This window comes from Galeopterus variegatus, unplaced genomic scaffold (assembly GCF_000696425.1).
Source record: "Galeopterus variegatus unplaced genomic scaffold, G_variegatus-3.0.2 Scaffold4167, whole genome shotgun sequence".
NCBI classification, from domain to species: Eukaryota; Metazoa; Chordata; class Mammalia; order Dermoptera; family Cynocephalidae; genus Galeopterus; species Galeopterus variegatus.
This window is the reverse complement of record NW_007730278.1, coordinates 144898-157419: the sequence shown is the minus strand read 5'-3', so window position 1 is coordinate 157419 and position 12522 is coordinate 144898. Positions and strand designations below refer to the sequence as shown.

General features: G+C 37.0%; 1 protein-coding gene across 1 annotated transcript in view; it reads left to right on the top strand.

Annotated features, from left to right (window-relative positions):
• Positions 1–12522, top strand: part of KPNA1 (karyopherin alpha 1 (importin alpha 5)) — a 50957-nt gene that overhangs the window by 26178 nt on the left and 12257 nt on the right. Inside the window, exon 11 of the mRNA XM_008586888.1 lies at positions 1844–1971. Coding sequence (XP_008585110.1) covers positions 1844–1971 — 128 coding nt within the window. The remainder of the gene's footprint in view (positions 1–1843; positions 1972–12522) is intronic.

Here is a 12522-nt window from a genome sequence, read left to right as displayed (position 1 = left end):
CAGTGAGCGGGAACCGGTCTGTATGTGGGATCCGAACCCTCGGCGGGAGCGCTGCCGCGCTTCCCAAGCGGTGCACTAGCGCAGTGCGCCACCGGGCCGGCCCTCAACTGTACATTTTTACGGGGTACATTTTATTGTTTCAATACATGTATATGTTGTATAAGGATCCAATCAGAATAGTTAGCATATCTATCACCTAAACATTTATCATTTCTTTGTGTTTACAGCATTCAAAGTCCTGTTTTTTGGCTATCTTGATATATATAAAGATGTTAAGTCTTTTGAAATTTGCATTTGGGCCTTGGTTTTTCCCTTTGCCTTTGATGATTTAGCAAGATCTAAGAAATAGTGTCTTGTAAATGTTTTGATGGACTTTATGCTAAACAAATTGGCTTTACTCTTGCCAAGTAAAATATTTATCGATTGCTTTAATTTTTCATGACCCTTTGGATACCCAGTTTTAAAAAAATGGCTGTCTTTCTGTCAGTGGGATAGTAACCCAAAGGGGAAGACAACCAGAGGGCCAAAGCGTTTAGCATGGGCTGTGAACAAGGTTGGAACAATGGTTTAGAAAAGATGTAACACAGACTTAGGGGATTTGGAGCTGAGTGGAATCATAGAGGTCATCTAATCCAACATTCTCATTTACCATAATGTATACATGTATCAAAGCATTACATTGTACCCGATAAATATATGCAATTATTACTTGTCAGTAAAAAACATAAAAATGAAAATGAGACTCAGAGAAGTAAAATAATTTGCTCAAGGGCACCTCTAGTAAATGATTTCCATTAAACTTGGCTGGCTTCCTTCACTGGTATAAAAGAAAGAGTTCTTGACCAGAACAGCATGGTTAGTTGTCCTCAGCTTGCTGAATTATGGACTGAGATTGATAGCTATAGCAGTTTGTAGCATGCCTACAAAGGGATTTCAGCTATAGTTGATTACTTGCCACCACCAGGCTCTTATGCAGAACTTCTCCATTTCTTGATATAGTGTATGTTATGAACCCATTTTAAGTTCCTGAGACAAGGAGAAACATGAAGAAAGTAATTTTGGAGAGACTATTTTAGTGTTAGCACGTGAATGGGATTACTTTAAAGTACTCTGTCCAACTATAAGGCTATTTTGGTAATCTGATTGGGAGGTGGTGGCTTGGAATAGAATGGCAGCAGTGCTAAAGGAAAGGAAAAGATGGACTCAGAATGTTTTAAATTGTGAATGATTCCTGTACTGGCCAGCTGCCAAAATAGATGTAGATAGATAGATAGATAGATAGATAAGATAGATAAATAGATAGAATGAATGATTAGGAGACTTGGTAACTGAATTTTGAATCAATAATTGTGAACTTATTATGTGCCCTCTATGTCAGGTCCCCTGTTAAGTTTGAGGTGATTAACAGACTTAAAGTCAGCTGCTGGCTACTCTGGGCTGGGGCTCCAGTGAGAAGTGAGGACTGGAGAGTTACAGCACACATGCAAGATTGGATGTTACCAGAGAAGTGAGAATAGCAGAGGACAGAGAATTGAACTTTTATAATTTGTTATTCTGGGTGGAGCAAGAGAGGACAATAAAAGAAAAAAGAACTCAGGGAGAAAACTAGGAAATTACAAGATCACAAACTTCAGGAAGGGTGTTAATCAGCGATACCAAGTAGAGCCTAAAAGTTAGCAATAATGAGGACTTAACTCTTTGCCTATACTGAATTTGGCACTTTATTTTTAACAGGGCAAGGGGCATCATTAATGAGGTTAGCTTAAAAGTTACAATTGGTATCATGAACATTTTTACAAATCTTGTAATTTCACTTTCCATTTAAATTTTTCTTTAATTTCAGACTGTGATAGATGCCAACATTTTTCCAGCCCTCATTAGTATATTACAAACTGCTGAGTTTCGGACAAGGAAAGAAGCAGCTTGGGCCATCACAAATGCAACTTCTGGAGGATCAGCTGAACAGATCAAGTAAGTACTAGCTAGGTAGAATCTTGTAAATTAAAGGAAAAATTGTTATTGTGTCTACTATTGTACCTTCTCCCTCTCCACTGCCATATTACTTAGAGTAAAAGATTAGCTACCTTTGAGTAATAAGGTGAGTGAGAGATGAACTTATTAAATATGAATGCTTTATTTCAGCCCTTTGGAAGAGTGTTCTTTAGTGTCATAATGAGACTCAAATGTCTGTTTAATTCCTTACAGTTCTCCTATTTCTTTCTGCTGAAAATAAAGCCGGGATGTGAGAAGTAAGGCATAATTGAGGTTTGAGGCAATAGAAATACTTACAGGGTAGCTTCAGTCTACTCCGGAGCTGCTTGTTCAGAAATAGTCTAGAAAGTTACTTGTAGAACTTAGAGCCCAACTTTAATAGCCAACTCTTGCTATTACTAGTGTAAATGTCTTAATAAGTAGAATTAGATCACACTTGAAAGAGAGGTATGTCTAAGCATAAAGTACCAAATTCATTATAAGCAAGTGTCTTCTAAAGTACTATGCTGTGGTATTCAGTGAAGAGAGAGATCTGTAGTAGCTTGAGACTTAAAGTGGTTTCCTTTAAGCAGTTTATAATCTTAATGGGTAGAGAAGGCATAAATGTGTATGGGAATCGTTTCCTCAAAGGAGCATCATGTAATTAAATGCTAAATTCTGTATATCCAGCATTTCATATAGAAAAAAGATTAAAGATGAAAAGACAAATGGAACCTAGATTCTCAGCCTGCCTTAACTTTTTTTATGGGGAATTCAGATGGCAGGGAAGATGGTTTCAAATGAGTGTTAAAGCATTAACCCCTTCCTCATATGTATTAGACTAACATAGCTACTTCTTATATTGTCACTTTGTGGCTTAAATGTAAGCACTGAGCAAATGCTAATTTTAAGGGCTCTGTTTGGAATTAAAAACTAAAAATAGTCCTAACAAATTACAGAAGTTGATCAGGTAGAAAAGATAATAAATTGCAAACATATTAACATATGGAATAGCTATTTTGGTAGAGTTCATCATGGACAGGTTATTCAAGGAAGACTTCAGGTGGTCTTCAGAAGCACATGTCTTTTAGGTCCTTTTCGTCCTCCAAGATTTTGGTTTTGGGGCACTATGATTTTAAATATGCCATCACTAGATGGCAACAGTATGAAATAAAATAGAATAGTTATTTGAATAAACTTTCTGTTCAAATTCAGATTTGTAATTATTAATTGTCTCTGTATTTTATACCAAATGTGTTTTCTTAATTGAAATAATTAAACTGTAGACATACATATCTTTGAAAATTTCTAAAATACTATGCTATTTTCAGGAGTATTTTGCTCTGTTAGAGAAGAGTAGAATTGCTACTGTCCCTTGTTAAAATTGAGCAAAGCCATAATAATGAAGCTAATTATCAATCTCCTATCAGTTTCTTCTTAACCAGATTATCTTGAAAGATTATCACAAAAATATTACAGTCCAAATTACAGAAAATATACTGACTTTTATCACTGATTAAAGATGCCTGTCTGGATTCTGCTCATTCTTGTTAAGGAGACAAGATATGGATATAAGAACCTATTAGAATAATTTAGGAAATATCTACAATTCTAGGATGATTATAATCAAATGTTAATACATACTTTATTAAGAACGAGGGATAAAGAATATTGATTAGGATTAGAGAAAGATTTGTGAAAGAGATGAAACTTACCATTGGGAAGAGATTTGTCAATTTTGGAGGAGGGAGAACAGTATGAGGAAAAGTTTGAGAGAATGTGCACAGTAAATGTTGTTGGAGGCAAATCAATGTTGCTGTAGTTTATTCTTTGGCAAGGATGCAGAATCAAGTAATTGACTGATGGACTTTGAATACTGGGATGAAGGTTTTAGTCTTGGGTATTGGGAAGATTTGGAGTGTCTAACCTCCAGATTAACATGAAGATAGTGTTTTGAGGAGAGGGAAGAGAACAATTAAGATGCCATTGCAGTAGTTTAGTGAAGAGTCATAGCCAGGGTTAAGATAATAGCTGTAGTAGAAGGGCATGAATGGTTTGAATATGGGAAAGAAGGGTCTGTAGGACTTAGTGGCAGAGCATAGGAAACAAAGGGAGGAGTCAAAGATGACTGAGGAAAATACTAGTGCTGTTGATAAAAATTAGGAGCCAGAGGAAGCAAATCCTATTTGAGGGTTATGGTTTTAGACAGTGAGTTTGTTGTTTGTCTAAAAAAGCTGATGTTATCATTCAGTCTCTCAAAACTCACTTTTCTCCATTCTAGAGGATCTGGATTTCTTCCCCATAAATTTCTCTATAAAAGGGACTCCTAAATGTAAAATTACCAGTCAAATGAGCTCTCTCAGGTTTGAGCCATTAGTGTAATTTTAGAAGATTAACTCACTTTTCCAGATATGTACTCTTGTGGACTAAATTTCTTTACCCAGGAAAAAACCTTGATGGCAGTCTGTTCTGCCACAAAAGTCGGTTCACCTTGATGACCATCATCATTTTATTCAGGTGTTCGAAATACATCACCCATAGGAACCATTCTCAGCCTTTAACCACGAAATTGTGCTTATTTTCTATGCTGATTTCCCATCATCTTTTCAAGTCTTCAAACTTAACCCTGAAGAAATATTCCTTCATGTAATGCTTATCTCAAAGTAATGTAGTTTCTCAACTCTTATACAACCTGGGTTCTCTAGTCACCTGTTTTGCTCTTAGGTGCACTTGCTGTCTTTGGAGAAACTTTCATCTGTAGTATAAAATACAAGTTGAACATCGCTCATCTGAAAATCCCAAATCCAAAATGCTCCAAAATCTGGAACTTTTTGAGCACTGACGTGATGCTCAAAGGTCATGCTCAAAAGAAATGCCCGTTGGAACATTTTGGATTTGGGATTTTCAGATTCTGGATGTTCAACTGGTATGTACACGAAGATATTCCAAAATTCAAAAAAATCCAAAATCTGAAACATTTTTGGTCCCAAGCATTTCAGATAAGGGATACTCACCCTGTACCATGATAATGATCTTGTCCCCAAAGATGAGTGGTTGCATCAGAAATATCACTTTAATTCCTTGTAAGGTACACACTCTTAAGGTATTTAAAAAATAGTAGTATCAGCTGACTCAGTGATGCCTCCATTGACTTTTTAATCCTGTATATCCTTGGAAAGAGAGTTATCATCTGCTGTGATTGCACACTTCTGGTGATCTATGTTAAAATGGCTAGGGGCCTAACCCGTGGCTCACTTGGGAGAGTGCGGCGCTGGGAGTGCAGCGGCGCTGGGAGCACTGAGGCCGCAGGTTCGGATCCTATATAGGGATGGCCGGTGTGCTCACTGGCTGAGTGCGGTGCGAGCGACACCAAGCCAAGGGTTACGATCCCCTTACTGGTCACAAAATAAAATAAAAAATAAATAAAAAATAAAATGGCTAGAATTGGGAACTCAGAACTCATTAATTGAATTATGCCAGAATACCATGTTTTGCAAATAGAATCTACTCACATCTTCAAAACTGAATTTACTTACTTATATTAGCACATTTTGGGGTAGAGTTTTTTGGGTTTTTTTAATTGGTTATGAACATTCATGGGATACAAAGCTGATTGTTCCCCCTCATGCCCTAGATGTGAAAGCCATATCCATACTGAGTTTTTTTAATAAGAAAGTTTTAGTCAATAATCTTATAGTTGGTATTCAAATTATTTATCTTACATATAAGTTCTGGAATCTTTCTAGCCATGTTAAAATTAGTTTTTAATCAGTCAGATTTTCAGTAACATAAGATTCTACAACTAGACAATGCTACAAAACTAAATTAATTTTTTTTTTTTTTTTTTTTTAAAGATGACCGGTAAGGGGATCTTAACCCTTGACTTGGTGTTGTCAGCACCACGCTCACCCAGTGAGCAAACCGGCCATCCCTATATGGGATCCGAACCCGTGGCCTTGGTGTTATGAGCACTGCACTCTCCCGAGTGAGCCACAGGCCGGCCCTAAATTAATTTTTTAAAGGCGATCCTGGTCACGCTAAAAGATCAGAGGTCACAGAGCCAAAATTTCTAGTGGGGAAGAGAGATACTGTCAAGAGCGGATAGGATCGAGGTTGAGGACAATTTGGAGATTCTGAACAAGTCTCTTGGTGTTCAATAGACTTACTTATGTAGGCCAGTGAAGTTTTTTTGTTTTCATGAAAAATATGCCAAATTTTATTGGAAATATATTCAATCCATTTACTCTCTTCCTTCAAGACTCTAATAAAATAACTCTTGTTTAATAGTTTTTCTTGATATGTCTCTTCTCCAGAAAAGATTATTCCTCAGTTTTCAGAATTCCTGTAGTACTTTGTGTTCAATTAATTTTCTTCATTAATCTCATTATTGCATAATCATTTGTGTTCATGATAATTTCTTTGTTTTAAGTTGATTATTTTACTTTAAAGATAAGTAGTAGATTTTATAGCAGTTTTAGGTTTACAGAAAAAGGGAGTAGAAAGTACAGACAGTTAACATAGCTCCCTACACCCACCCACCCACACACAGACAGACAGACAGACAGACAGACAGACACACACACACACACACACACACACACACACGCACACGCAGTCTTTTATTAACGTCTTATATTTGTTACAGTTGTGAACCAGTATTGATACATTATTATCAACTAAATTTTACATTAGGGTTTCTTCTTTGTGTTGTACATTTCTATGGCTTTTGCCAAATGCAAGATGTCATGTTTTCACTATTACAATATCATACAGAATAGTTTCATTGCCCTACAATCCTCTGTGCTCCACCTATTCATACCTCCCTCTTCTCCTGAAACCCTGGCAACCACTGATCTTTTTTTCCCCCTTTACCCCAAACATTTATCATTTCTTTGTGTTGAGAAAGCCAGTGAAGTTTAAGTGCAGATATGTCATCGTCTATTTAGTTGACTATTCTAAAATTTTGCTGGAATTTAGTGATTTATTAATCGGTGGTTCCCAGAATTTTCCAGATGAGAAAACTGAGGCACAGAGAGATAAAGAACTTGCCCACAGTCCTCTAGTTTATATGTAGTAGCACAGCTGGGATTTAATAGTAGTTATTGGGTACTTTTTATTTTTCTTTATGCTTATCCATGTTTCCCAAGTTTTCAACAACTAATGTGTATATTTATAATGAGAAAAGAGGCTTGGTTTTTGCTTTTTAAGAAAAATAATGAGACTTATTTAGATATGTTGAAGGAATGGCTGACAGGTTTTGTTTACTAAAAACTGTGGTGTTAAGGAAGAAAAAATAGAAATGGCTAGGCCTGGATGACTGACCTGTTCTGGTCATAGGACATATAGTCTCAATTGTCAGGAAATAATAAGATTAGGCACAATACTGTTGAATTGGTACTTCTGAGCAATAATGCTAAATATGACATAAAACTAATTTTTAAAAAATTAACAGACTTTACTTTTTAGAACATTTTTTAGATTTACAGAAAAATTGAGCCAATACTACAGGGTTTCTATGTACTTCCTTACCCTACACAGTTTCCGGTTACTAACATCTTGCCTTTGTGTGGTTACATTTGTTACAGTTAATGAAGCAATACTGATACATTATTTTTTAACTGAAATTCATAATTTATATTAAGGTTCATTCTTTGTGCTGTACAGTTCTGGAATGTATAATGTTATATGTGCACCACTGCAGCAGCATACCAGACTATTTCCACTGCCCCTCTGCTACACCTGTCTTTACCACACCCTTAACACAACTCTAGAATCCCTGGCAGCTGCTGTTCTTTTTACTCTTTCTATAAAGAAATAGAAATGCCTTTCCAGAATGTCGTATAGTTGGAATCATACATTATGTAGCCTTTTCAGACTTTTTTCACTTAGTAATATGCGTTTAGTGTTTCTCCATGTCTTGATAGCTCATTTCTTTTTATCACTGAATAAGATTCCATGGTATGGATGTACCACCATTTATCCATTCACCTATTGAAGAACATCCTGATTACTTCCAGTTTTTGGCAATTATGAATAAAGCCACTATAATAACATCTGTGTTTAGGTTTTTTTTTTTTTTTTTTTTTTTTCTTTTTTCGTGACGGGCAACGGGGCGCAACCCTCAGTGTCGCGCCCGCACCGGACTGGGCCCGGCCACGGGATCGCAACCCTCGGCGCTGCTCCCGCCCCTCACTCAGCCAGTGAGCGGCCGGCCTGCATGTGGGATCCGAACCCTCGGCGGGAGCGCCACCACGCTTCCCAAGCGGCGCACTATAGCAGTGCGCCACCAGGCCGGCCCCTGTGTTTAGGTTTTTTTTTTTTTTGTCTTTTTTCGTGACGGGCAACGGGGCGCAACCCTCAGTGTCGCGCCCGCACCGGACTGGGCCCGGCCACGGGATCGCAACCCTCGGCGCTGCTCCCGCCCCTCACTCAGCCAGTGAGCGGCCGGCCTGCATGTGGGATCCGAACCCTCGGCGGGAGCGCCACCACGCTTCCCAAGCGGCGCACTATAGCAGTGCGCCACCAGGCCGGCCCCTGTGTTTAGGTTTTTTTTTTTTTTGTCTTTTTTCGTGACGGGCAACGGGGCGCAACCCTCAGTGTCGCGCCCGCACCGGACTGGGCCCGGCCACGGGATCGCAACCCTCGGCGCTGCTCCCGCCCCTCACTCAGCCAGTGAGCGGCCGGCCTGCATGTGGGATCCGAACCCTCGGCGGGAGCGCCACCACGCTTCCCAAGCGGCGCACTATAGCAGTGCGCCACCAGGCCGGCCCCTGTGTTTAGGTTTTTGTGTGGACATAGTTTTCATTTCAGTTGGGTAAATGTCTATGAGTGTGATTGCTGGATTGTAAGGAAGGACGTTGTTTACATTTGTTAAGAAACTGCCAAGTTGTCTTCCAAAGTTGTTATCCCATTTTGCACTCACATCAGTTGAGAATGAAAACATGTGCCATCTGTGTATCTACTTTGGTGAGGTTTTTGTTCAGATCTTTTGTCCATTTTCTCTTCAGGTTTTTAATTTTCTTATTGTTGAGTTTTAAGAGTTCTTTGTATATTTTGGAGACCAGTCTTTTATCACATAAATGTTTTGCCCATATTTTCTGCCAGTCCATGGCTTGTCTTTTTATTCTCATAAGAGTGTCCTTCACAGAACAGAAGTTTTTAATTTTAATAAAGTCCAAATTACCAGTTTTTTCTTTTCATGGATTGTGCTTTTGATACTTATCTAAAAACTCATTGCCAAACCAAAAGTTACCTGTATTTATTCCTATGTTATCTTCTAGGGATTTTGTAGGTTTGCATTTTACATTTAGATCTATATGATTCATTTTGAGTTAATTTTTGTGACAGGTGTAAAGTCTGTGTCTAGGTTCGTTATTTTTGTACAGCCATGTGTCACATAATAGTGTTTCAGTCAGCAATGGGCCCCATAAGATGGTGGCCTCATAAGATTATAATGGAACAGAAAAATTTCTGTTGCCTAGTGATGTTGTAGTTATCGTAATATCATAGTGCAATGCATTACTTGTGTTTGTGATGATGCTGGTAAAAACAAACCTAGTATGCTGCCAGGCTTATAAAAGTATAGCACTTAGAATTATGTATAGTATATAATACTTGATAATAAATGTCTGTATTACTGGTTTACGTATTATTTATATATTATTGTACTATACATTTTATCATTACTTTAGAGTATACTCCTACTTATAAATAAAAGTTAGCTGTAAAACAGCCTCAGGCAGGTCCTTCAGGAGGTATTCCAGAAGGAGGCATTATTGCCATAGGAGATGACAGCTCCATGTGTGTTATTGCCCCCGAAGACCTTCCAATGGGACAGATGTGGAAGTGGAAGATAGTGATATTGGTGATCCTAACCCTATGTAGGCTAGACCAATATGTGTGTTTGTGTCTTAGTTTTTAATAAAAAAGTTTAAAAAGTAAAAAATTAAAAATTAAAAATAGAAAAAAGTTTACAGATCAGAATGTAAAAAAAATTTTTTGTACAGCTGTGCAGTGTGTGTGTGTTTTAAGCTAAGTGTTATTACAAGAATCAAAAAGTTAAAAAAATTTTGAAAGTTTATAGAGTAAAAAAGTTACACTAAGCTAAGGTTAATTTATTATTGAAGAAAGAAAAATATTTTTTAATAAATTTCATGTCTCCTCAGTGTACAGTGTTCATAAAGTCTACGGTAGTGTACATAATGTCCTAGGCCTTCACATTCACTTACCCCTCACTCACTGACTCACCCAGAGCAACTTTCTGTCCTGCAGGCTTCATTCATGGTAAATGCCCTGTATAGGTGTACATTTTTTATCTTTCATACCTTATTTTATTTTATCTATATGCAAACATTCACCATAGAGTTACAGTTGCCTACAGTATTCAGTACAGTGACATGTTTTAGGATTGTAGCCTGGAATAATAGGCTATACCATATAACCTAAGTGTGTAGTAGACTATACTGTCTAGGTTTATGTAAGCATACTCTATAGCATTTGGCATAAGGACCAAGTCTCCTAACTATTCATCTCTCAGAATGCATTCCCATTACTAAGCAACACATGGCTGTACATGGATGCTCAGTTGTTTCAGCACTGTTTGTGGAAAAGAAAATACTTTCTCCATTAAATTGCCTTTGCAGTCATTTAGTTGACTGTATTTGTGTGGTATGTTTCTGGACTCTGTTCTGTTCCGTTGATCTATTTGTTTATTCTTCTGCCAGTACCACACTGTCTGGATTATTGTAGCTTTATAGTAAGTCTTGAAATCAGGTAATGTCAGGCCTGACTTTGTTATTTTTCAGTATTGTGTTGGCTATTCTGGGTCTTTTCCTTAACATAGAAACTCTAGAATCAGTTTTTTGGTATCCATAAAATAACTTGCTGGGATTTTGATGGGATTATCACATTAATTTGATAGGTCAAGTTGAGAAGGATTGACATTTTAACAATATTGTCTTCCCGTCCATGAATAAGGTATATTTTTCTTATTTTAGATCTTTTTTTTATTTCTCTCATCAGAGTTTTGTAGTTTTGTACACATTTTGTACATATTTTGTTAGATTTATACTTTTTTATGCTAATGTAAATGATATTGTGTTTTTAATTTCAAGTTGTAATTGTTCATTATTGGTATACAGGCAAGCAGTTGAATTTTGTGTATTAACCGTGTATCATACAACCTTGCTATAGTTTCTTAATAGTCCAGGAGTGGTTTTTTGGTCAATTCTTTGGGGTTTTCTACCTAAAGATGTCATCTGAAAATAGTTTTATTTCTTTGTTCCCAATCTGTATACTTTTTACTTCCTTTCCTTATCATATTAGCTAGGATTCCCAGTGCAGTGTTGAATAGGAGTGGTGAGAGAGTACATCCTTGCCTTGTTCCTGATCTTTCTCATCAGGTATGATGTTAGCTGTATGTATTTCAGTGAGGTTCTTTATCAAGTTAAGGAAGTTTTCTCAAATGTTTGCTGAGAGGTTTGATCATGAATGGGTATTGGATTTTGTTGGAAATGCTTTTTCGCATCTATTGAAATGATCATATGTTGATGTGATAGATTAAATTGATTTTTTTTTAAATGTTGGATCAGCCTTGCATACCTGAAATAAATCCCACTTGGTGTATAATTCTTTTTATACATTGTTGGATTTGATTTGATAATATTTTGTTGAGGATTTCTGCGTCTGTGTTCATGAGAGATATTGGTGTGCAACTTTCCTTTCTTGTAATGTCTTTAGTTTTGGTTTTAGGGAAATGCTGGCATCATTGAATGAGCTGGGCTTGTTCTGTTTCTGTTTTCTGGAAGAGATTGTAGAATGACTGGTATAATTTTGTACTTAAATGTGTGATAGAATTCACCAGTGAAACCATCTCCTCTTGGTGCTATTTTAGAAAGTTATTGATTTTTTTGTCGTTTAAAAATTTCTTAAATTTTTTTTACTTTTTTTATTGAAACATAATTGTTATACATATTTGAGGGGTACAGATTTGAATATCAGTACCTGTAAAAAAAAAATCAGTAGCTGTGTACAATATGTGGTGATCAAATCAGGATAATTAGAAAACGTAATCAGTCTTTGTGACCTTTAACCAATTTCTTGCCAATCCTCTTCTCCCTCCCCTTTTCTCACCTCTAATAAGTACAGTTCTTTTTTTTGAAAGTTCAATATATTATTGTGATTGTTTGTTTCTTTCCTTCTTTCTTTTCATTTATTTATTAGCTCCCACTTATGAGTGAGGACATGCAGCATTTCTCTCTCTGTGCCTGGCTTATTTCACTTTAGTTTCTTTAATATATAGGCCTATTCAGGGCCGGCCCGTGGCTCACTTGGGAGACTATGGTGCTGATAACACCAAGGCCCCGGGTTCGGATCCCATACAGGGATAGCTGGTTTGCTCACTGGCTGAGCGTGGTGCTGACAACACCAAGTTAAGGGTTGAGATCCCCTTACCAGTCATCTTTAAGGGGAGAAAAAAAAAAAAAAAAAATATATATATATATATATATATATAGGCCTTTTCAGATTTTCCTTTTTTCCTGTGGGGTTTTT